Raw genomic sequence first — 23,339 nt, 5'->3', positions numbered from 1 at the left:
GCTCAGCCTGGACCCACCGTGGCCCCGTCCCTCCTCCTGGGCAGGGGACAACGGGCAGGGGGTGACGCACCCAGCGCCAGAGGGATAGCTGACACGGACCCCCCACCGCTGGAGGGACGTGGGGCTGAGCCCACCCCGGGCCCCCCACCCGCAGCGATCCCCGGTGGGAATAACAGTGGTGACAGCGGGAGCCAGAGCCGGGCTTTACTGGGGAGCTGGGGAGCAGGGCGAGGGAGAGTGTCCAGGACCATCCTTTGGCGACGCGGTGCTGGGGGGGTGGCAAGCAGGAGGGGCCGGGCCGGGCCGGTCCCCCATGGCAGCGTCCATCTCCTCGGGCTGGCGGAGGCGGTGGCCTGGAGAAGGGACATGGGGGGGGCTGGCTGTGGGAGGAACCCCCCACACGCGTGTGCACTCCCCCCCCCTCCCCATGACGTTGTCCCTGTCACCCTGTCCCCAGGGCCAGCGTGCCCCGCCGGCAGCAGAGCTGTCTCGAGATGTCCCACCGGGTTTCTCCTGGCCAGGGACAGTCCCCAGCACCTGGGGGGTCCTGGGGGGGGTACCCTGGTCTGGCTCCACTCTCAGTGAAGGCGCATCCACATCCCACCAGCGCTGGAGATGCCGGAGCTCTGCCGGCAGGAGAGGGCTGCGTGTCCCCCACCCAGCCCCGCCGTCCCCGGCACCTACCGCGTGTGGCCGGCCCCTAGGCTGGCAGCCCCTTGGAGAAGGCGTACATGCCGGGGAGGTAGAGCACGTCTGCCGACTTGCCGGCCTCCTCCACCGCCCTGCACTCCGCCTCGTCCCGCTGTTTGATCTCCTGCGGGGCAGAGCGCACGGGCTGGCACCCACCACGGCACCGCGAGGGTCCCGGCAGCCGGTGGGGACCTGTGCCGGTGCCTGGGGACAGCTCACCTTCACCGCCAGGTGATGGCTGGGGCCGCAGTTGTGGTACTTGTCCAGCACCTTGGGGACGTCGCCGCCATCAAATTTGTAGCAAGCCAGGCAGGTCGGCTTCCTCTGGGGAGAGAGCGCGGCCCATCACCACCCGCCCCCAGGGACCCCCAGAGGGGGTCCCGGCCTCCCCCTGCCCCGCCAGGCCTGGGCACATCCCTGCTGCTCGCCCTGGCACGGCCACATCGCCACCGCCGGGAACCGTTGTCGCCTCCAGCCCTCCCCGGCACGTGCGGCACCATGGCGGAGGGACGGGGCAGGCGGGGGGCATCCGGAGGGGAGGGGGGACAGAGGTGCCGTGTCCCCACGGCAGCCCCGACTCACCCGGTTCTCCAGGGCCTTGCAGTTCTGCCGCGGTGCCCTCTTCCTGCAGGCCGTCTGCACCAGGCTGACCCGCAGCTGGACGAACGTCCCCGAGGGGTCTTCCTGCGGGGAGAGGGGGACAGCCCATCAGCCAGGGGGGGACGGGAGGGGATGGGGCCGGGGCACTGGGCGCTGCCGGGAGCTCATGCTGTGCTGCGGTCGGTGCAACGCCAACCCTGCACCGGGAGCGCTCGGGGGCTGCTCGGTGAGGCGGCCGCGGGTGGGGGGACGCCAGGGCACGGCGGGCAGGGAGGGGGGGCAGAGGGACCCTCTCCGGGTCCCTACAAGGTGGCTCCAAACACAGTGAGTGGCCCAAATCAGAGGGTCCCCGGAGCCCCCAGTCCCTCCCGAGGAACAGCCACGTCCGATCCGCTGCCGTCGGTGTTCCTGGCTGCGCCGGGATGGCCGGACACCAGCGGCACAGTTAATGAGCAGCCGAGCTCTGCCAGCCCCTGCCTGCACGTCCCCAATGACCGACCTGCCCGCACCGTGCTGTGCCAGCGGGTCCGTCCCCATGCCCAGCCGCCCCCTCCTCCGGGACACCCCAATCCCCTCCCCGCTCGCCCTCCCGCCCCCGCCGGCTGCCGTCTCGCCCCACCGGCAGCAGCAGCCCCCCCCCCCCCCCCCCCCAGGGGACCGAGGGCACCCGCAGCCCCCGGCGCTCACCCGCTCCACCGCCCCTTCCACCGCCTGCTCCTTGAAGAGGAAATGCACGTTGCTGCGCCCGTGGAAATATTCCAGCACATCCTTCACCACCCGCCGCTGTAACGGGGACTGGCTGGCGGCGGCCAGGGCCACCAAGCCCAGGCAGAGGGCTAGCGGGAACTTCATCCCTGCGGGGGGGGGCTGCCGGGGCTGCCTGTCCCCAGAGAGCCTCGCCGATTGACCCGCTGGTGATTTTGGTCTTTCATTAACCGATTTCCTGGGAACTGCCCTCTTTCCGCCCCCGGGCCGGCCCCGCAGGCTGCTTGCGCAGCCCCCCCAGGCATGGCCCCCCCCCCCCCCCGGCACGGCCACGGGGAGGAGGGGCTGGACACGGCTACTGCCGGCTGCGCAACGAGCCACACCAGACCAAAGCAGAACCGCGGCCCGTGCCCCGGGGGTCCTGGTGGCCGGCAGCGTTGGGCACTGGGGGGTCACACCCTCCCGGTCACCCCCCTCTGTCTGCCCTGCCGAGCCCCCCTGTGCCTCCAGCGTTCCCTTCCCACGTCCCGCTGTGAGGACTTAAACGCCCCGTTGTACCCAAAAGGTGCCATGCGGGGTGGGGGGGGGGGCTGCTCCCCCGGAGCAGGAGGTGGGTGCTGGTGGGTGTCAAGAGGATGAACGTCCCCAAAACAACGTCAACCGGCCGAAGCCTGGCCACGGCCCGGGTGTCCCTGTCCCCCACTGCGGGACACAGCCCCCCGCACCCCGAGAGAGGGGCCAGGGAGGAGCAGCCGGTCACCGCCCGCCCCACTGCTGTCCCCAAACGGGGCCCGTCACCCGGCGTGCAAAGAGTCGAGAACACCCGGAGCCGAGGTGTGTGTTTGTTCCACGTCTGCGCAGAGCGGGGTGCGCGTGGTCACTCCACAGCGCTCGCACACCTCGGGTGTCAGCCCGTCAGTATTGACACGTTGCAAGCGACCGTTATCAGCGCTTTCACATCTGGTTTTGCCATCAGGCTTGGTGACCCTTGGGTTTATCAGCCCTGGCGATGTCCCGGCTCTGCGTAAAGCTCCAGCAGCCCATCCAGCGCTGCGGGGGGGGAGCGGGGGCTGTTCCTCCTCCAGAGCTGCGGTTGTACCCTTTAGGATAGTTCACTCACAGTTCAAACAGCTCTTTGGCTTTACCAGGAATAGAATTCCCCTCGTGCTTCTGCTGGTGTTTCTTTGGGTTGGCGTCGTGGTTTAGCCCCGGGCAGCAGCTCAGCCCCACGCAGCCGCTCGCTCGCTCCCCCGGCGGGACGGGGAGAGAATGGGAGGAGTGACAGAACTCGTGGGTTGAGATAAAAACAGTTTAAGAGGACAAACACAATAATAATAATAATAATAATCAACCAAACCAAGTGATGAACAGCACAACTTCTTACCACCCGAAGCTGACACCCCCAGCCCCCGCACAAGCAAACCAAGGGATTCCTTCCCACGTCCCACGGCACGGAGGGGTTCAGCCACCCCGGGAAAGCCGGGCTCCATCACGCCTAACGGTGACTTGGGAAGACAAACGCCATCGCTCCCGACGCCGCTGCGCAAGACGCCCAGCTGCCAACACCTGGCCCCCGGCTGTAAACGGGACATGACGTCGCACGGTACAGAACGTCCCTTTGGTCACTGGGGTCGGCTGCCCCGGCCGTGTCCCCTCCAGCATCTTGGGCATTCCCCCCTTCTCCTCGGCAGGGCAGCGTGAGAAGCTGGAAAGTCCTTGACTGCTTGGCAACAACTAAAGACATCTGCGTGTTATCAGCATTATCCTCACCCCAGACCCAACCCGCAGCACCGCGCCAGCTGCCGGGAGGACACCGATGGGCCGCAGCCCTGAGCAGCCCGGCTGCCTGACGGCGTCACCCCCTCCCTCCTCCCAGGGCTGTGCCTCGCTGGCTATTTAGGGAGGCCCCGGCAGCACCCCAGCAGCACCCTTTGTGGCATTTCTCGCGCCTCCCCAATACACGGGCTCTGCGGCCGCCCCTCGGAGCCAGCCCCTGCGGCCGGGCCGGGGAGGGGATGGGGGGTGGCGGGAGGGGAGGCCGGGGGCCGCGGGACACCGCACCGAGCGGGGCCTCCCACCCGCCAGGGCTGCAGGGCCGGGCCCCGGGGCAGGCAGAGGCCCCCCCAGGACCCCGACGCGGCCCAGCGGGGGCTCCGCCAGGAGAAGCGGCCGTTCCACCCCCCCCCCCGGTACCGGGCCGCGGTGACACGGGAATGGCGGGGTGGGGGGACGCTCTGGGCCGCCCCGGGACACTCTATGATGGCGCCCGGGGCCGCTCTGGCAGCTCGATGGTGCCGCGCCCCGTGGCGCCGGCAGGGGGCGCTGCAGCTGCAGTACGGGTGCCGCCGCGGGACACGCCCGCTAACCCGGAAGCGTTCGCCAGAGGCATCAGGCGTGGCCGCCTCCTCCCGCCGCTGGGTGCGCGCCTGCCATCGTCGCCGCCGCGACGACGTCACCGCCGCAACTACGTCATCGCGTTGCGAGACGTCCTCCGTCCGTGAGTTTCCCCGGGCAGGCGGCTCCGGGGCCCGGCTGTGGCGGCGGCGGCGGCGGCGGCGGGGCGGGGTGGGTGTCGCCATGGCAACGCGCGGCCCGGCCCGGCCCGGAGGTCACGGTGCGGGGCCGGGCCCGGGCCCGGGGGTTGGGGCGGGTGCGGAGCCCGGGGGAGGGGGGGCCGTGCCGGGGGTCGGGCCGCGGGGCCCGGGGCGGGGGGTCGGGGCGTCAGGGAGGGACCCGGGGCGGTGGTCGGGGTGGGGGCCGGGGGTGCCGGTCCCTCTCCTGTGTCACGCCGGGGCCGGTTCGGGGCTTTCGGCTGCAGACCGAGCCCGGGCGTTACGGGGGGTGCGGGGGGGCACCCCGGTTCTTCCTCTGGCTGCTCCGGCCTCGGGCTCTTCCCTGGTGCCGAGCCGCCGCTGGGGACCGAGCCGAGGTGGGAGCGGCAGGGCTTTGCTTTGACCCGGATCCCGGTGAACCGCGTTCCGCCCCGGGAAGCCCCGCTCGGTGTTTAACGGGGCACTGAAGCCGTTCCCGGCACGACGGGCTCCGCCGGGGCCCCACACTGGCGGGAGCTGGGGAGCGGCGGGGCGGCCGCGGCAGCTCGGGGGGAATTTCCCTGTGAAGTCCTCGGAAAGGACGCGTGGGCCCCGGGGGGCTTTTCCCCGGTAAAACCATTTCCCGGGGACAGCCCCGCCGCGGTACCGGGCTCGGGAAGCACCGGCAGCGCCTGGCAGCCCGGCTGCTGTGGCCCCCGCAGGCGCAGGGCTCCCCGCCGCGGGGTACGCAGTGCTCCCGGCACCCCCGGGTGTCCCCCGCCATCACCGTGCCCGTGTCCTCGCTGCGTTTGCCTCCGACGGAGAGGCAGGAAAAGCTCCGTGATTTCCCGGGGCGTTAGAAACGGGATCAGGACGGGAAAACCGACGGAGCCGAGGGAGAGCCGGGCAGAGGCCTTGTTTGTCCTGCTGCGGGTAGCCCCCCCGGCCGCTGGGAAGTGCTGCCTGGCCAACTCGCTTTCCACAAAATTGATGTTGTGCCTGAAATCTGCTGAGCTGAGCGTTGGATCCGGCCTCTGTGGCCGCCGCCGTGCCTGGCTTTGCGTCACCGCCGCTGCGGGTGTCCTGTCCTTGCCGCTCGGCAGCGCGACCCAGCCGTAACCGGCCGCTCTGACCCTCTTGCCGGATTCTACCCGGCGTGCCGCCTGCCTCCTCGACCTCTCGTGCTCACCGCAGCCCTGACCCCTCTCCCCACCTGCCTGCGCCACGTGAGCCTGCCCACAGGCAGCTGCCCGCCAGCCTGGGGGCTTCCGGGCCGTGAACGGATACGGGGCCGGGAGGATTTTCATGGTTTTGGATCAGAATTCTCGCCCGTGCTGCCCCAGAGCTGGTTCTTCCCTTCGGGGTGCCCTTGTGGGGTTCACTTGCTGCCAAGGGGCTGGGTTTGTGCCGTGGATGCAGGGCTGCGTGGCTTTGAGGGGTGCCTGCCTGCACCCCTGCCGCCTTCTGCCTCAGAGAATTTCCCCCAGCACGCCGTTCCTGCCTGTCCTTGGCTGCGCCAGGTCCGTAACCAGCCCCGGGGAGCGATGCGGCTTGGTTAAACGCGTACACAAAGCGCTGGCAGGGCTGCTCGCTGGGGCTGAGCTGGCCACGGGATCATCAGCACTTGGTGGGACTTAACGATCAGGGGGCTAACGATGCCTTGCGTGGCAGAGAGCTGCATCCCCGGTGCTGTGACAGCCCCCCCGGGACGTGCCCCCCGATGGCTGTCCGCACTGGAGGATCCTGAGCCCCTGAGCGCGGTATGCTGCTGGGGAGGGTCGGGATCCCAGGCGACTCCCACGCGGCACAGCTCCGCTTCCTCTCGCCACCCAGATTCCAAAAATAGTTCTAATTAAGCCCAGGCGTTCGTCAAAGCGTCCCGATCGCTGCTGGGGCTTTTGCCGGTGATGTGGGACTTGTCCGTGGGTGGGGGGGGGCTTTTCTCCAAAGCATCATCGCTGCGTTATCCCCCTCCTCGAGGCACCGTGTCCTGCACGGGATGCTTGGGGAGGAGGGAACAGACCAGGCACCTCTAGAAGGGGCGGCTGAGCTGTTCCGTTCCCACTGAAATTGGGCAGAAAGCCTTTTCCTGGGCGATCTCAGTCGGGGTTTTGGGGAGGGAGGTTGGTCAGAGCCGGGCTGGGCGACCCTCGCTTCCCCACGGCACGGGAGCAGCCAGGGCTGCGCCGTTGCCGTTGTCCGTTTGCTGCGGCAGGGCGAGGCCGTGCCGGGGCTGGCTCCCGCCTGCCGGGAGCTGTAGTTCCCCGTCCCCGCGGCCGCAAACAGCGCTCGGCGTGCGGTGCCGGGCCTCTCGGCATGGACTACAAATCCCAGTAGCGCTGCCTGCGCTGCCTGCGGGAAAGCTTTACTGTAAACAGAATGAATCCAGGCCAGGCCCCGGGGTCAGCGCCTTCCTCTCCCCTAAAATAACTCGGAGGAGGGATACAGACGCCAGCAGAGCCTCTCCGGAGGCGGCCGAGCTCCTCCAGCTTTGCCTCTCGGCGTGCCGCGCCGCTTCCCCCGCTCACCGGCTCCTCTCTCTCGCTCTCCCAGGGACCCGCAGCAGCCATTTGGAGGAAGTCGGGGAAGATCGGAGCCCGCAACCGTGGCGGAAGGCGGAGGGGAAGGACGGCCGCCGCCCCACGCTCTCCCCGGAGCTGATGTCCTCTCCCCTCGCCGGGCGGCCCCGAGGGGAGCGATGTCTGCAGGGGGAGCGCCCCAGGTACACAGGGGTGGGGGGGCAGCGGCTCCCCCTGCGTCCCGGGGGAAAGGCGGGAGCAGGGCCAGCTCCGACCGTGTCCTCTGTGGCAGAGCAGAGCGCGCTGCCGGGGCGGTCGGGAGGAATCTCTGCTCCTCTTTCATCCCGTGACATTTTGGGGGGGCCTGTTGGGGTTTTCCTGGGGGCTGGGAGCTCTTCTGGTGCTTTTCTACTCGTCATTTAGAAATACCAACGCCCAAGGAGCCGCGCTAGCCCTGCGCGAGACTTTTTCTTTTAAATTGGCGCTTCTTAAAGTTACGGCAGCCGTCAGAGCGCGGGCTGGGCTCCGTGTCTTCTGGCATCTGCTCTCCTTGAGCTCCTGCCAAGCTACAGAGGAGTTTTGAGGGAAAAAGAGAGGAATCCTAGAGAGGGAAGACGGGTGGATTGGGTGTCGAACTTCCTGGGAAAAGCTGCTTTGGCTCCTTACAGAGGTTTCCTCCTTCGGTCCCAATCTCAGCTGGGTTGGGAGTGGGGCTGGGTGATCACACCCCGGCGAGGGATCCGCTTGGGAACCAAGTGATCGCGTTAGAGGAGGGTGATGAGCGTGTGGCTTCAGCCCTTAGCGAGTTCTGCTCGAGGGTTTCTGTCAAGCGATGCTCTTGCTGCCAGGGAAACTGAGGCACGGAGGAGAAGCAGCCTTCTTGTGCCGAAACCAGTCGGTGGCAAAGCGGGAGGTGTCCCCCGGAGCCCTGCCCTGCCGCCCCTCTGCCTGCTCTGCCTGTACCTCTCTGCTCCTGCTCCTTTTCGGGTTTCGGGGGTGCGAGGCCGTTCTGGGGGCCTGGCTGTTCAAAGCAGCGTGGCACGCCTGTCCCCCCGGGCAAGGCGCACACCTGGCGTGGGGCAGGTCTCACTGGAGGTGGCCCCTGGGTGTTGGGCGCTGATCCAAAAGCCCACTGCCCTCCTTCAGATCACAGAAGCGTCTGGGTTGGAAAGGATCACGGGGTCCAACCGTTACCTCAGCACTGCCCAGCCCACCACTAACCCATGTCCCCAAGCACCACATCTACACGGCTCTGAAATCCCTCCAGGGACGGGGACTCCACCACTGCCCTGGGCAGCCTGGCCCAGGGCTTGACAGCCCTTTGGGGGAAGAAAGGTTTCCTGATCTCCAGTCTAAACCTCCCCTGGCACAACTTGAGGCCGTTTCCTCTCGTCCTATCGCTTCTTCCTTGGGAGAAGAGACCGACCCCCACCTGGCTACACCCTCCTTTCAGGGAGCTGTAGAGAGCCATCAGGTCTCCCCTCAGCCTCCTCTTCTCCAGGCTAAACCACCCCAGTTCCCTCAGCCGCTCCTCATCAGACTTGTGCTCCAGACCCTTCACCACTTGGTTGCCCTTCTCTGGACACGCTCCAGCACCTCAATGTCCTTCTTGGAGCGAGGGGCCCAAAACTGAACCCAGCACTCGAGGCGCGGCCTCACCAGTGCCGAGTACAGGGGGACGGTCACTGCCCTGGTCCTGCTGGCCAAAAAACCAAAGGAACAAACTCCAAAAAAGCGATGGCGATCTGCTGAAACGCTTCTTCTCTCTCCTGGACCAGCCTGCCCATGCCCTGAACCTGCTCCCTTACCCCCGGCTGAGCGAGGTGCCGAGAGCCGGACACGAGCTGGATGCTGCCGGTGCGGAGATCCCGTCTGACCCCTGCACAGGTGACTGCCGAGGACGGCGGGCGGCACCGCGCCGGGCAGGCTTCACCGGTGTGGGAGGGGGGTTTGTGGATCTGCTTGCGTGTTCTCCGGTGCACAGCCAGTGCTGCGGTAACACCAAGTCCGACTGACTGCTGGGGACAGTCTCCTCCTGACCGGGCTGGGGGTGCAGGGGGCGACGCATGGATCGTACGTAAATGTGTCCAAACGCGGCACCGCTGGGAGGAATCCGCAGCCCGGGGAGGGTCCCTCAGCCCCTCTGCCAGCCGAGCTCCTCTGCTAACGCTGGAGACTCCTCTTCTGCGTGGGAGGCTCAGGGTGGAATTAATGGCATTTCTGCGGTAGCCTTTGAAATCCGATCATAAAAGCGTTTTGCGGGATCTAAGGATACGGGGGTGAGTGTGCAAAAGAGCGTGGAAAGAACCGTTTTCCAAGGAATGGCGCTCCTTCCCACCTTTCACCTTGCCGGGAGGAGGGAGCCGGGTGCCGGTATTTCCTTTCATCTTTAATTACACTTCAGGCAGCAGAAGCTTAAAATAGATGAAAGCGATGCCCCCAGGCTTCGTTAATTTTTGGCTTATTTGTGAATTAACGCAGGCATCTCCAGTATAACGATGTCTATGCCGAACGCGTGTTTTGCAGCGTGACAGTTCATGGTGACCAGCTCTTATCCCTTCAACCAGGCTACAGATTTTTCAAGCCCGGCGGTTTGTTCGGTATTAAACAGTCGGAGGAGCCGTACGCTGAAGGCCAGCAGATGCAGGAGGAGAGCAAGATCCTCGTGAGCCCCTGTGCGGGTAGGTGCTTCGCACGTCCCGGTGGAGGCCATGGGAGCGGTGGGAAACCAGCCTTGGTGGGGGGGCGTTCCTCTTGCGGCCATTTTGGGCCATTTTGCAGCCATTTTGGGCCGGTTAATGGCAAGTTTTTGCTATTGCTGCTGCCGCCAGCACCGCTTTTGGTGAGTCGGGTGTGGAGCGGGCTCTGGGAGGGGCTCTGATCCTTTAGGGTGTTACACACTGCAATGGTGTAGTTTTAGGTAGTCCTGCGAGGAGCAGGGAGTTGGACTTGATGATCCTTATGGGTCCCTTCCAACGTGAGATATGCCATGATTCTATGAAAGTCTCTGAAATTAATGTCTTGAATCTTTTCCAAATCTAGTTGAGCCCGGTCGAGTGAATAAAGTCGAGCAGCCTGATGAGAAACCCGGGGCGGCCGCTGGCTCCCTGGAGCTGTATCCCGCAGCCGCCGGCAGTTCCAGCCGCTGGTTTCACGGCGGGCAGCGTGCGCCCGAGCGGGCGGGCATGGAGAGAGACGGCGCCGCCGGCCTCAGCCCGCTCTCCACCCGGGTAGCCTGCTGGGTGCCGCAGCTTGGCGCCGGCCCTTTCCGCTGCGCCCAGTGCGGGAAAGGCTTCCGCCAGAAGCAAAGCCTCATCACGCACGAGAGGATCCACACCGGAGAGAAACCCTACAGGTGCGGGGACTGCGGGAAGAGCTTCAGCCAGCGGCCCAACCTCCTGACCCACCGCCGTGTGCACACGGGGGAGCGCCCCTTCCCCTGCGCCCAGTGCGGCAAGAGCTTCAGCCAGAAGGCCAACCTCCTGGCCCACCAGCGCATCCACGCCGCCGGGGAGAAGGCGCTGGCAGGGGGCGAGCAGGAGGACGGCGCTTCCAGCAAGCCGAAGCTGCGATCCCAGCAGAGGAGTTACCAGGAGGACACCCCCTTCGTCTGCCCCGAGTGCGGGAAGAGCTTCAGGCAGAAGCCCAACCTCATCACCCACCGGAGGATCCACACCGGGGAGCGTCCCTTCACCTGCTTCCTCTGCGGCAGGAGCTTCAACCAGAAGACCAACCTGGTGACCCACTACCGCGTGCACACGGGGGAGCGCCCCTTCGCCTGCACCCAGTGCGGCAAGCGCTTCACCCAGAAAACCAACCTGGTGACGCACCAGAGCACCCACACGGACCTCCGGCCCTACCCCTGCGGGCAGTGCCAGAAGTGCTTCAAGGACAAAGTCTCCCTCAGAGCCCACCAGAAGACTCACGCCCCGCGCCAGCGGCGCTGCCCAGGTCGCAGCCCGGCCGCCAGCCTGCCCTACGGGGCTGCGCCCACCCTGCTGCAGCCCGGGGGTCCCGAGCAAGAGGCCCCCTTCGGCCCCATGCCACCGCTGCCCGTTCAGAAGATCCCTGAGGGCCAAGAGCTGTACTCGTGTACGGAGAAGAGCTTTCCCCCGAAGGAGCCGCTCCTGCCGCACCAGCAGGCGCCCCTGGGCGAGCAGACTTTCCCCTGCGTCCAGTGCGGGGAGGGATTTTGCCAGAAGGTGACTCTCCTCCGGCCGCAGCACGGCCCCGCCGCCGCCGAGGCTCCCGGTGGGTGCGCGGCAGCCTTCGCCCACGGCCCGCACCTCCTGGGGCACCTGGGGGTGCAGCCCATCCTCGGGGATGCGACCCCCCCGGCCCCCCCAGCCCCCGGGGCAGAGAAGCCCTTCATCTGTAACCAGTGCGGCAACAGCTTCGGCCTGTGGCTCTCCCTCGTGGCCCACCAGAAGACCCACGCTGGGCAGAAGTCCTACCCGTGTCCCGAGCACGAGAAAAGCTCCGGCGACGAGCTGTCCCCCAAAGCTCTCCAGGAGAAGCAGGCGGAGGGGAGAGCCTGGGTGTGCCCCGAGTGCGGGAGAAGCTTTGTGCAGTACGAGCGTTTGGTAAAGCACCGGCAAAACCACCGGGGCAGAGGGCCCTACCGCTGCGACGTCTGCGGGAAGAGGTTCAGCCTGAAGACCAACCTGGTGACCCACCAGCGCATCCACACCGGCGAGCGTCCCTTCACCTGCGGCGTCTGCGGCCGGCGCTTCAACCAGAAGGGGAACCTGGTGACCCACTACCGCACGCACACAGGGGAGCGCCCCTTCGCCTGCACCCAGTGCGGCAAGCGCTTCGCCCAGAAGCCCAACCTCATCGCCCACCAGAAGACCCACACCGGCAGGCAGCCCTTCACCTGCCTGGAGTGTCCCAAGCGCTTCAAGAGCAAGCTCTCCCTGCGGGTCCACCAGCGCGTGCACGCGGCGGAGAGACCCCAAAGCGAGCCGGGCCAGGCTCCCGGCCTGCAGCCCCACCCCGGCAGCCCCTATCCCTGCTCGCTCTGCGGGGAGACCTTCGAGGAGCACGGGGAGCTGCAGCTGCACCGGCAGGGCCACGCCGGGGAGCGACCGCACGCCTGCGCCGAGTGCGGGAAGCGATTCCGACAGAAGGTGAATCTGGCCGTTCACCAGAGGACCCACACCGGCGAGCGGCCGTTCCGCTGCGCCGAGTGTGGGAAGGGCTTCAGTCAGAAGGCTCACCTCCTCCGGCACCGCAGGACGCACGCCGGCGGCATCCCGGCCTCCTGCTGCGAGGGGACCTGCCCGGCGCACCAGGAGGAGCCAGATGGGAGCGGCGCTCCCCTGGTAAAGGGCTCCGAGCCCCCCAGCATGCTGCTGCCCCCCTGCTCACGCGGAGCTGCTCACGGATCGCTGGCTCGGGAGGAGCTTCGGCCGGGAGCGCAGCCCCCCAACAGACCGGAGAGCCCCTCCGGGGCGGCAGACATCCTCCTGCAGCTGATGCAGGAAGACCACCACCTCGTGTCCGGCTCCCACCACCCGCAGGAGGGACCGGCGGGGCAGTGCCCCTGTAAGTGCACCGAGGAGGGGGAAGGCTTGAGCCCGAAGCCGCCGAGCCTGCCGCCGCAGTGCTGCTGCGCCGACTGCGTGAGCCAGCGGCAGCTGCTCCTGAAGCCTCAGCCCGACTGCCGCGCCGAGCTCTGGGGCAAGTACGGCGGCTGCGGCAGAAGCTTTGAGGAGAAGCGAGTCCTGAGAGTGCCTGAGAGAGCGCATGGCGAAGAGAAACCCTCGCCGTGCCCCAACTGCCTGTAACGCCTGCGCAGGCTGCCGAAAACCTGCCTCCGGGCGAGGGACTGGACCTCATCGCTCTTGCACTAAAAGACACCAAACCTAAAGAGGCAGCGGCTCACGCTGGGGGCCAATCGCTGACCAAACGAGGACAGTGCCGAGGGAAAGCCGCAAGCTGGGACTCGTGGTGCCTGCTGGGACACGGTGGTGGTGGGGACTCGGGAGGAGTGCGGTGGATTTGGGAACAGGAGGCTCGGAGCACCCTCGGTGGGTATCGGATGGGGTGAAGCAGGAGGCGGACTCGGATGCGCTGTGTGAGCCTTCTGTGTCACGAACATACCAAATCTGTGGAGGGGACAGAGCTGAGGAGCGGTGACAGGACCCCAGATCCGCAGCGTTTGCTCCTGCTGTGGCTGCACGGACCGTAGGGAGCGGAAAGAGCTGGGATCCGGGATCTGTCGGCTTAAAAACTGCTTCTGTCGTGCAGCAGGCCCGGCAGCGGCACGTCTGCCTGCTGCCGCCTCCGGGTTTGGCTGGGTGATGCACGGACCGAGAGACAGCCGTGGGGCAGAGAAGGGCCTCCGTGGGCCAGGAGCTTCTCCCAGAACCCTCCATCCTTCTCTTCCGGACTGGATGTCGTTCCGCAAGGACGTGTTTGGGATGGAGAGCCGAGGCCCTGCCGGCGTGGGCAGAGGAGAAGCAGCTTCGCTGGGCGGGAGGAGTGAGCTGCAGGAGGCAAGGAGAGCTGGGGAAGGCGCCGGGGCCCTTCTTGCCTTGGGGGTGGACCTCCTGCCGATGCTCCCCAGCCAACGCAGCGGGACCCGGCCTGTGGCTTCCCCGAGGGTGGAATGGAGGAGCTGGGCGAGCACCGGGAAAATTGGAAACAGCTGGGAAAACGGCCTGGAAGTGTCTCGGCCCACCTCTGCTTCCAGAAGGGACCCGGGAGAAGCGTCTCCTCGGAGCCCGGAGGGGCCACGCAGGGTGACGGGGGGGGTGGGGAAGGGGGGGTGTAGCTTGTGCTTCTCTACTTGCTCTGTGGATAATTTTTCTGACTAGCACCTCTTTCTGGTACTCAATTAACTTCTGAATAGGTAACCCAGGCACGCCGGGGAGCAGGAGTTGCTGTAGTCTGCCGGAGCCGTTGTGGTAGCTCGTGGTGGTGGCGTCTGCCCGTTTCCCTGCCGGCGTGGTGCCCTGGCTGCCGGCAGCAGCGGGGGGGGGGGGCTGTGGGAGGCACCGGTTGCTTGCTGGCGCTTGCCTGCCGGCGGTGCGGCAGAGCCCGTGGCACCAGGCGGCGAAGCTGGGGAGCAGCTTCATTGGGTGTCTGGGGAGGAAGGGATGTCGGGGCAGAGCTTTGGAAACGGGAACTGCGCCGGAACGATGTTCTCGCTTTGAAGTGCGCTTTATCTGAAAGGGGAAACGAACCTTGCCTGCTGCGCCTGAGGGGAGCCGTCGGCCCCAGTTGCGGCGTAGGAGCCGTGTCCTGCTGCGCTCGGCTCCGGCGCCTCGTGACTGCGACCGTTTGGCAAACGGTGAAAACCCGGGATGGTGTCACCGGAGCCCAGCTCAGTGCCGCGCCGCTTGCCGCCAGTGTCCAGCTACTCACCTGTGTTTTGGGGGTGTATCCTAAGGGGTGTAGCGTACAGAGAGGCTTTGTCACCTGCCAGGGGCTGGGGCGGCAGCCGAGGGGACACCGGGACGGTCACGACTGGAGCTTCAGCCGGGGTGAGGCACCCCGAGCCCGTGAAGCAGCCAGGTCGGAGCTGCCTGGCAGAGGGGTCCTGGCACCCAAAATCTGGCAGGCAGGGGTGGGCGTCCGTCCCTGTGCCCCCTCACCCGCTCCCCTGCGGGGCAGACGCAGCACCCTCCTCCCTTCTGCTCCTGCAGCATTTCAGGTCCTTGCAATTCTATTTTTTTGAGGTTATTTAAAATAAAAGCTTTCTCACAGCAGGCTCCTGGCTCCTCTGTCCTGGGAAGCGTTGGGGCCGTACAGTGGGATGAGCCCAGCCTGGGGAACCGGACTGGTCTGGGATAGCGGGGTCACCCTTAAGCTTGAATCCAGGCCTGAGCTTAGGCTCAGGTGAATGCGGTGCCAGCCAGCCCCAGCCACCGCGCCGGTTGTTCGTCCTCACATCCGCTTTGCTCCTCTTGTTTTGTTGCAGTTTAACTTACAGTCGTGCTGCTGGCAAAGCCGCTTGCTGAAGTGCTCTCAACTTCTGTGTCCCATGGCAAAAACCTCTGATGGGAACAGGGAAAAGGTGTGGGATTGTCAGCAAAACCTGGGACTTGCAGCGGTTTTTAGGGCTGTCCCGTCCCCACTGCCCGCTCCAGCCCCGGCCGGGGGCTGTGCTGACCGCCAGGCCCTGCTCACGGACCACCGGTGCGGCCACGGGACCAGGCCGGCGCTGGGCCCAGTTTTCTCTCCTACTGCGGGGCCGAGTGCCGGCTGGCTCCGGGGAAGCCCATCGGAGGGCATCGGGCCTCTGTTTGCAGCCATGGCCGAGGCTCCGGGAGTTTGTGGAGGCAGGAGAGTTCCCGCTTGGGGTTGCGTCAGGCTTCGTTACCGGTGACTGACGAACCCCCCCGGGGAGGAATCCTTTGCCAAAGAGTCGCCGGCCCCGGGCTCCCCTCATCCCACAGAGCGCGGCTCCCTCAACCTTCCTCCTGGCCCGAACCTGTCAAGGATGGGTGGTGCTGGGGGGAAGGTGTGGGGAGGGGCAGACCCCGGGCCGGCGAACACCCCCAGCCCTGCGCTTCTGCCAGAGCCGCTGCTGGGACCGCTCGGTTCAGCAGCGGTGATGAATCCAGCCATTTCCAACAGCTCCTCCTCGTGCCGCTGGCGGCATGACGGCTCTGCCTTGCCGGTGCAGGTCCCAGGAGCCTGGCAGCCTTCGCCCGGCCAGGTTTCCTACCAACACCTCGGAGCAGCGACCACGCCGGGGGGTCCTGCCCCAAGGATGGGTCTCCCGGGCCCCTCGGCACCAGCACGACCCCATCCCTTGCGCCTGGGGCCACAGGCGCTTTTGCCACAAGCTGTGCCCGGCTGTGCCGCTCACCGTGTGCTGGTGGGGACGTGGAAGCCGCAGCAGCCTCCTGCCATTGCCCTGTCACCACTCAGGAAGGGACGTCCCCTGCCCTGTCCCATGGCAGCCCCCGGCTCCACCACCTCCCACCAGAGCAGGAGTGACGCCAGCTCGGTGGCTTCCCAGCCACATCCCGGCTGTCCCCCCAGCCAGCTTCAACACTCATGGTCACGGTCACCTCAGGAAGGGGACACGTCCCCACTCGCCCCCCCGGCAACCCCAGCAGCCAGGTCCAGGCTTCGGCAGAGGTTCTGGGAAGGCAGGTGTGGACGGGGCCAGTTTTTGGCATCGCCCGGCCCTGGCACACCACGTCCAGGCAATGGAGCCATAGCGATCTTTGCCGATGGGCATCCCAGCCGAGCACGCTGCCCGGCTGCCAAGCACCGGCAAGCTGCAGCCTGCGGAGACCTGCTGTGCCAAGAACGGCTGCTGGGTCCCCAGCTGTGCCACGCTGCCTGTGCCGGGTCCGGTGCCCTCCAACGTCCTCTGCGGCTGCTGAACATCCCCAGGACACCACGGTCCGTGCAGCGCCAGGGTTAGTTACGGCCTGGAGGTGCTCGTGGCAGGCGCAAGGGCACCGCTGGGGCGGCTGGGGATGCCGTGGGACCACAACGGGCAGAAATGCCTCGTCCCTGGCTGTGCTGGGAGCCCAGGACCAGCATGGCCCCCGAACCAGGCACTGCACGGCCCACAGTGCCCAGCCACGGGCTTGGCCGCTCCCTTCCCCATCCCTGCAATTGCGGGGCAAATCTGTGCCGGTGCCACAGGCAGGGTGCCGGGCTCTGCACGGTGAGGTCCGCACAACGGTCACAGCGGTGGCTCGGGGACCGGTGGCACAGCCAGCTTTGTGCCGGGGTCACCATCACATCTCCCGTGCTGTCAGCAAAACGTCCCGGTGCTCCCAAGGACGGCTGGTGACTCTCGCTCCGGCACTGTCTGGCTGCAGCTCCCTGTTCTGGTGGGGGGATCCATTGGGACCCCCCGGTCCTGCCGGAGGGCAGTTCCCCGCTGGCATGGGCTGCCCTGCCATGCCGGCGCACACGAGCCTGTCCCGGTCTGGGAGAAGCCACTGCTCCCACGTGGCCCGGGGTGACTCGGCATCACCGGGATGTCCTGGCCCAGGACCCAGCCACGATGGCCACACTGCGTGTCGGATGAGGGTCCCCCGGCACCCAGGGAGCCCGGCCAGCGCAAGGGGGGCTCCTCCCCGTGCAAATGGCCCCAAACCGCGGCACAGGGGCTTGGCAACCTTGGCAGCCTTCCCGCCCACTGGAGTCACCCGCGGGCTCAGAGCCCACGTGCTCAGCACGCCGTGGGCACCGTGTGCCACCAGCCGGGCGAGTGGCCGAGCAGCCCTGGCCCCGGCTGCCCCGGGGGACACCCAGGAGTTCAAGGAGGTGAGGGCATGGGGGGCTGCGGGGGGCAGGACCCAAGGGGCTTCGCTTGTTCTTGTCCTGGGGCAAACACACACCGGGGTCACGGAACTGCCCCGTGTGCCAACGGCAGCGCCCGGGTCTGACGGGGGCCGTGGTTTGGGACCCCTCCGGTTTGGGTCCCCGGCGCTCCCCGTCCTGCTGGCCCCGCCATTCCCGCTCCTGCACCCCAGCTCGGGCAGCCGGGCCGGTTCCTCTGGTTTTGGGGCAATTTGGGCCAGATCCTGGGCCCCGGGGTGGGGTGACGTGTTTGTGGGTTGGGGGCAAGCGGCCTTGGGGGGGGGGGGGGGCCGGTTGTCCCCTGGCAGGGTGGGCGTCCTGACCGGGGGGGGGGGGGTGATGCTGCCCGGGGGGTGATGCTGCCGGGGGGGGGGGGGGGGGGTGCGATGCTGCCGAGCCCGGCCCTGCCGCCCCTCCGGTCCCCTTCGGGCGGAGCCGCCGCAAGGCCGCGGTGATGGGCGCAGGCGGGCGCCGGTGCGTCAGCCGGGCGGGCGGGGCCGGGCGGGGCCAGAGGGACGCGGCGCGGCGGCGGCTCGGGCAGGTCAGCGCCGGGGGATGCGCTGCGGGCGGGGGGACCGGGGGGACCGGGGGGACCGGGGGGACCGGGAGCCCCGGGAGGGGGGCGGGAGGGCGGGGGAGCGGGGCCGGGGACCCCCCCGCTGCGCCCCGCACGGCCCCTGCGCGGCCCCGCGGCGGCTGCGGCCCGGCCCGGCCCGGCCCCCTTCGGTGCAGGAAGCGCCGCGGACACGCGCGGAACCCGCCGGGTCGGGATGCGCCGGGAGAGCCCGAGACCGGGCCGGGCCCAGCGCATCGGGCCGCGCCGGGGCCGTACCTGCGGCGCTCGGGGCAGGTAAGGGCGGCGCGGCCCCGCTCGGCTCGGCTGGGCTCGGGCCCGCTCGGCTGGGCTCGGCTGGGCTCGGCTGGGCTCGGGCCCGCTCGGCTGGGCTCGGGCCCGCTCGGCTGGGCTCGGGCCGACTCGGCTGGGCTCGGGCCCGCTCGGCTCGGCTCGGCTCGTTCCGGCCCGGCGCACTGCGGCGCAGCCCGGCTCCCTCCCGGGCCTCAGCGGGGGGTCCCCGGTGTCCGTCCGCGGCGCGCCCCCCCCCCCCCCCCATCCGCCTGGGCCCGGTCCCGCCGGCCAAACCGCCACCCCCGGGGCAGCTGCCCGTACCCTGCCTGGACTTCGCAGGCAGCTGCCCGCCCAACCAGCCCCGGCCCACGAGGTCCCGGCCCGGCACACGCCCGCCTTCCCGCCGCGGTCGAGGCCCGGCCCCGGCAGCCTCCTCCTCGGGGTTCCTCACGGCCCCTTAGGGGAGACGCGGGTGGCACGGCACAGCCGGGGCTCGGCAGGGAACACGGACACGGGGGGTGGGAGCAGCCGAGGGGCTCGGCTGGTGCTGGCAGTCCCGGCACGCCCCGGTCCGACCAGTTCCCCGAGGTGCCGGGGCCGGTGCCGGGAGCTGCAACCGTCCCTGTCTGCGCTCCCCAGGGATGCGGGCGCCGTGAGCCCGGCAGCGGGTGCCCATGACGGACCTGGCTTCGCCCACGGGCGAGAACCCTTTCGCCTTCCCGGGCGGCGAGGAGGGCCTGGGGGATGAGAAGGCGCTGGTGATCCACAGCCAGGCGGAGGAGGAGGAGGAGAAGGAGTTCAAGTGCATCCTCTGCGGGGAATGCTTCGGCCAGCAGCCCAGCCTCGCCCGGCACCAGAAGCACCACGCCGGGGAACGCACCTTCATCTGCGCCGAGTGCGGCAAAGCCTTCAGCCTCAAGCATAACCTCATCATCCACCAGCGCATCCACACCGGGGAGCGTCCCTACCAGTGCGGCGTCTGCCAGAAGAGCTTCAGCCTCAAGCAGAACCTGCTCACCCACCAGCGCATCCACAGCGGCGAGAAGCCCTTCTCCTGCCAGCGCTGCGGGAAGCGCTTTCGCGAGCAGCGCTTCCTCCTCAACCACCAGCGCACCCACTCCGAGGACCGGCCCGGCACCGCTGCCGAGGTCCAGCCCGGCGGCAGCCGCTCACCAGAGCCGCATGAGGCGGCCGGCGGCCCCTTCGCCTGCGCCCGGTGCGGGAAGGGCTTCAGCTGCCGGAGCAGCCTGGCCACGCACCAACGCAGCCACTGCGGGGAGCGGCCCTTCGCCTGCCCCGACTGCGGCAAGAGCTTCAGCCACAAGGGCTCCCTGAAGATCCACCGGCGCACCCACACCGGCGAGACCCCCTTCTCCTGCGCCCAGTGCGGCAAGAGCTTTGCTCAGAAGGTCAACCTCACTGCGCACCAGCGCACCCACGGGGCCGAGGCCGCCCTCACGTGAGCCCCTCCACCCCGCCTCGGCACCCCCTGCCCGCGCCGGCCTCCCTCCAAGCACAGGTCCCGGTGGTGCCCACGCCACCCCCCTGCCTTTGGGGCTCTGCCCCTGCGCCCCCCCCCCGCCCCAGATGGTTCCCCTTCGAGGTGCTGTGAGAGTCCCTGGCACCCCACTTGCTCTCCCTCTTGCAATGGGGAATTCTGTCCCAGGGGAGCTGGGGGTCACTAGTCACTTCCCTGGGGTTTTAGGGCATGGGACGGCCCCATCAGCACAGCGTGGGGAGCTGCTGGCACTCCTGCTTGGGGTGCACAGCCCAGCTGGCCACAAAGGCAGCCGTCACTGGGTGCCAGCAGCCCTGCCTTGGCCTGGGAACCCCTCCAGCCCTGATCCTCACCCGCTTCCCGTCCTTCGTCCTTCTCCTGGGGTTTTTCTCCTGACAGTCACGAGGCCGGTCCTGCCAGCACCGGGGGCCTCAGGCCCTCCCGTCCCCCACGCCAGGAGGAGCCTCGCGCAGCCAGTGTGCTTCCCTGGGAGCCCTTCCTCCCTTTCGCCAGCACCGTGGCAGTGCAGCCTGGTGCCGTACCTTAAACCCCCCAGGCCAGGGCGAGAGAGCCGGGAGGAGGAGGAGGAAGAGGAGGGAGGTTTCCCCAGGGCATCCTCACATGTCCCCCTGCCCTGCTGTGGCTGCGGTCCGGCGTGGTGAACCCACTCACCACCCAGCATGGCTGGTGTGCCAGGTGCTGGCGCGGGGTAACCTCTGCTCTGCTTGCTCGCCCAGGGAATGACGGCTGCGACTGCCGGAGCGGAGCCGGATGTCAACAGCTGTCAGCTGCCGGCCACACGCCACGTTTCGTGGGGAAGGAGCTGCACCACCGTGCTGCCGTGGGCAACACCGGGGAGAGGGGCGTGAAGAGGAGAGCCCCCGCCAGCGCAGAAATCACGCAAAATAAAAATAAAATAAAACATAAAGCTCAAGGGTGGACACTGCTTCCCCACCGGCAGCAGCTCCGGCACGGAGGAGGGACTGCGGCGAGGCAGGGAGCTGCACCCCACTGCGGCGAGGCAGAGACCCCCAGCCCAGGCAGCGCAGAGGTCCCGGTGCAGTGCCGGTGGCGAGGAGCCGAAGGACAACCTGGAGGTGGCGGGGAGCACCCGCTGTGGGGTTGGGGCGGTGGGGAGGACCACAAGTGCCCAGCAGGTGGGAGGGCTCCGCTCTGGGGATGTGCCGACTCCAAACCGCGGCGGAGAGCTGGAGCCCGGCTGGGAGAGGTGAGCCGCAGCTGGGACAGGAAAACCGCCCTTCTGTTCCGTGCCGGGCACGAGCGGCTGCAGGCAGGGACCGGTGCATGGCACGGCCCTGGCTCCCAGTGACGGCAATGTCCCGGTTGCTGCTGGCTCCTGAGGGAGCTGGGCCGGGGCTCCCTCCCGCAGATCCCCCCCCCACCCTCGTGTCACCCCTTGTGTGACGCCCTACGCCAGCCGAGGGCTTCAGGATGAGCTTCCAGGGTGAACGTCCCCGTGGGGGGACATGTGGCGCTTCGTGGCACCCCGGCCTTCGCCCCACACCACCAGTGGCACCGGCAGCGCTGCCCAGCCCTGGGCAGGATGCTCTGCGTGAGTAACAACAAGCAGCCGAAAAGCATTTTCCAAACCTAGGGATTTTTCCCCAGAATGTGCCACTCTGTACAGGGCTGTCTCGGTGTCAGCTGCGGGTTACTGGCCAGCGCTGCGCTGCCCACGAGCTTCCCCTGGGCTCCGGTACCCTCAGACAAGAAGCAAAGCCCTGTGCGGGTGCCTGCACAGGGACCCCCCCCCACGCTGCCCCGTCCCCCCCCACCGCTTCCCTTGCCGCTGCTGTGTGGAAATGCAGGTACTTTGATGTGTATCATTAAATGAATTAAAGCCTGGAAAATCCCACGTCTCCATCTCGCGGGGAGCTTGTGGAGCACGGGGAGCACTGCCAGGCTGGTCGCAAACCTGGCAGGGCTCGGCCAAATCCTGCACCGGGGATCGGTGGAACATGTGCTGCACCTCCACCGTGCCAAGGGAGGGATGTAACTGGGACGGGCGGTGGCCAGGAGCAGGGAAACCCCCAACGTCAGCCGTACGCGAGCTTGGGGACCACTCCATGGGCTTGGGCCGGCGCTGCTGGCCAGCATGGCGAGCCTGGGCTGTGCCACGAGCTCGGCCGTCGCCACCAGCCCCCACTGCACCCAGCCCTGGGTGCTGCTGGCCCAGAGCACCTGGGAAATCCTTCTCATGCTTGGCGCTGCCGGAGCACCGCTCGTCGCTGTGTTTCAAGGATAATGTGCCGGAGGGGGTTCCTGGCACGGCTCGTACGGCAGGCACGGGGCATTTGCCGCCGGGGTGGGGAGCATGGCTGAAGCTCTGCCGTCGGCGCACAGGCTGTGGTGGGCATGAGGTTTCCCTTCCAGCACGTCCCGGTGCCCTACGGTTGTCTCTGCCCCACAAACCCAGGCAGCTCAGTCACCGTCCCAGCATGGCCCCAGCCCAGCACCTCCCATCCCTGTCATGTCCCTTGTCGCTGCCGGACTCTGCCTCTGCCACCCTTGCTGGTTTTATGGCAGCGGTTCCCCTTCGCCCAACTCCTGCCCTCGTGCAGCTGCCTGCACAGAGCACGCGTGCTGCCGGCGGGGAAAATCGCCAGCGGAACAGGGCCCCCGTGCAGCACCGGCACCCCGCGTTGTGCACGCATGTGGGGGCCAGCCCCATGTCCTGGGGTCCCCAAAATCCCTGGGATCTCTGGTTCTGTGGGACCACCTGGTCCTCGCTTGATCTCTGGAGTCACTGGATCCCTGGGATCCCTTAGTCCTTAGGCTCTGAGGTCCCTGGGTCCCCACGTCCCTGTGTCCTGAGTTCCAATGTCCCTGACACCCAATGTCCCAGTGTCCCATGTCCTGGGCCCCAATGTCCCTGACACCCGTGATGTCGTTGCTGTGTCCTAGGTCCCAATGTCCCCATGTCCCCTGTCCCAGTGTTTGAACACCCAGTGTCCCGATGTCCCCATGCTCCAGCCCTACTGCTCCCCATGCCGACACCGAGCGTTGTGGCTCCACTCCGGGGGCTCTGTGGCCGGTGCTGCCCCCCGGGCCCATGGTGCCCCGGCAGACAGGTACTGGGGCCACCAGGTACCAGCATGAGGCCAGAGGGTGGGCCCAGGCAGGCGCTGGGGACCAGGGAGGGTGCCAGCGTGCCGTGGCGCCTTTGAGCATCTGGACGAGGCCACGTCCCCGTGGCAGGTCCCAGCAAGCCGTGGAGGCAGGGGGGCCATAGAGAGGCAGGATGGGTGGGTCGCGCCTGCATGGATGGGAACGGGGCAACATCCCCACTGAGACCCCAGGGAGGTTTTGGGGAGAACCCCGGTTTCACAGGACAGGACACCTGCCCCGCCGGCAGGACGTCACTGCCCCGGCATGGCCGCGCTGGGATCCTGTGTACGGGCAAGGTCTCACTTTCTCCTTCCCACCCACTTTGTTTCCAGTAACAGGGGCTGAAACTCTGCCTCTTCCCCATTTCTGTGTGGTTCGGTGCTTTTGCTGCACCTGGCCGGGGCACCCACATCCTGCCAGGTGAGCGGAGCCGCAGGCAGCTGGAAGCCCACGGAGGGGGAAGCCCAGGACATGCGAGACCCCACAGAGAGCAGCACCCACGGCCCCCAGCGGTGCCTGAGGCTGAGCACCTTTCCTCT

At 67.8% G+C, this 23,339-nt stretch overlaps 3 protein-coding genes across 7 annotated transcripts; 2 read left to right on the top strand and 1 right to left on the bottom strand.

Moving 5' to 3' along the window:
• Nucleotides 1–190: 190 nt before the first annotated feature.
• Nucleotides 191–2,250, bottom strand: RARRES2 (retinoic acid receptor responder 2). Its single transcript, XM_054818436.1, has 5 exons — nt 1,978–2,250; nt 1,273–1,374; nt 910–1,014; nt 685–814; nt 191–353 (listed from the first exon to the last, which is right to left on the bottom strand). The coding sequence occupies exons 1-4, from the start codon at nt 2,140–2,142 to the stop codon at nt 701–703; spliced, it is 486 nt and encodes a 161-aa protein (XP_054674411.1). The 5' UTR covers nt 2,143–2,250; the 3' UTR covers nt 191–353; nt 685–700.
• Nucleotides 2,251–4,254: 2,004 nt separating this feature from the next.
• Nucleotides 4,255–14,760, top strand: LOC129203612 (zinc finger protein 585A-like). 4 transcript variants are annotated; one of them, XM_054818357.1, is made up of 5 exons: nt 4,255–4,492; nt 7,080–7,248; nt 8,824–8,932; nt 9,613–9,726; nt 10,088–14,760. In XM_054818357.1, the coding sequence occupies exons 1-5, from the start codon at nt 4,284–4,286 to the stop codon at nt 12,832–12,834; spliced, it is 3,348 nt and encodes a 1,115-aa protein (XP_054674332.1). In that variant the 5' UTR covers nt 4,255–4,283; the 3' UTR covers nt 12,835–14,760. The 4 variants fall into 4 exon arrangements, with proteins under 4 accessions (XP_054674332.1, XP_054674333.1, XP_054674335.1 ...); XM_054818358.1 differs by lacking the exon at nt 4,255–4,492 and adding an exon at nt 6,849–6,928; XM_054818360.1 differs by lacking the exon at nt 4,255–4,492 and having other exon boundaries at nt 7,221–7,248; nt 9,572–9,726.
• Nucleotides 14,761–17,763: 3,003 nt separating this feature from the next.
• On the top strand, nt 17,764–21,544 carry LOC129203635 (gastrula zinc finger protein XlCGF49.1). Of its 2 annotated transcripts, none has more exons than XM_054818435.1 (3): nt 17,764–17,867; nt 18,813–19,632; nt 20,409–21,544. In XM_054818435.1, exons 2-3 carry the CDS (start codon nt 18,848–18,850, stop codon nt 20,413–20,415), a joined length of 792 nt encoding a protein of 263 aa, XP_054674410.1. In that variant the 5' UTR covers nt 17,764–17,867; nt 18,813–18,847; the 3' UTR covers nt 20,416–21,544. The 2 variants fall into 2 exon arrangements, with proteins under 2 accessions (XP_054674410.1, XP_054674409.1); XM_054818434.1 differs by lacking the exon at nt 17,764–17,867 and adding an exon at nt 18,041–18,176.
• The last annotated feature ends 1,795 nt before the right edge of the window (nt 21,545–23,339 follow it).

This window comes from Grus americana, chromosome 2, assembly GCF_028858705.1.
Source record: "Grus americana isolate bGruAme1 chromosome 2, bGruAme1.mat, whole genome shotgun sequence".
In the NCBI taxonomy this organism is placed as follows: Eukaryota; Metazoa; Chordata; class Aves; order Gruiformes; family Gruidae; genus Grus; species Grus americana.
This window is presented reverse-complemented; position numbering and strand designations above follow the sequence as displayed.

Bases quoted from the DNA above. Each gene is read 5' to 3' on its own strand.
- RARRES2 (XM_054818436.1), bottom strand. From the start codon at position 2,142: ATGAAGTTCCCGCTAGCCCTCTGCCTGGGCTTGGTGGCCCTGGCCGCC. The intron at 1,015-1,272 runs GTGAGTCGGGGC...CTCTCTCCCCAG, and splicing joins GCAAGGCCCTGGAGAACCGG to AGGAAGCCGACCTGCCTGGC. The intron at 815-909 runs GTGAGCTGTCCC...TCTGCCCCGCAG, and splicing joins GCCATCACCTGGCGGTGAAG to GAGATCAAACAGCGGGACGA.
- LOC129203612 (XM_054818357.1), top strand. From the start codon at position 4,284: ATGGTGCCGCGCCCCGTGGCGCCGGCAGGGGGCGCTGCAGCTGCAGTA. The intron at 4,493-7,079 runs GTGAGTTTCCCC...TCGCTCTCCCAG, and splicing joins TTGCGAGACGTCCTCCGTCC to GGACCCGCAGCAGCCATTTG. The intron at 7,249-8,823 runs GTACACAGGGGT...CTCCTGGACCAG, and splicing joins CTGCAGGGGGAGCGCCCCAG to CCTGCCCATGCCCTGAACCT.
- LOC129203635 (XM_054818435.1), top strand. From the start codon at position 18,848: ATGACGGACCTGGCTTCGCCCACGGGCGAGAACCCTTTCGCCTTCCCG.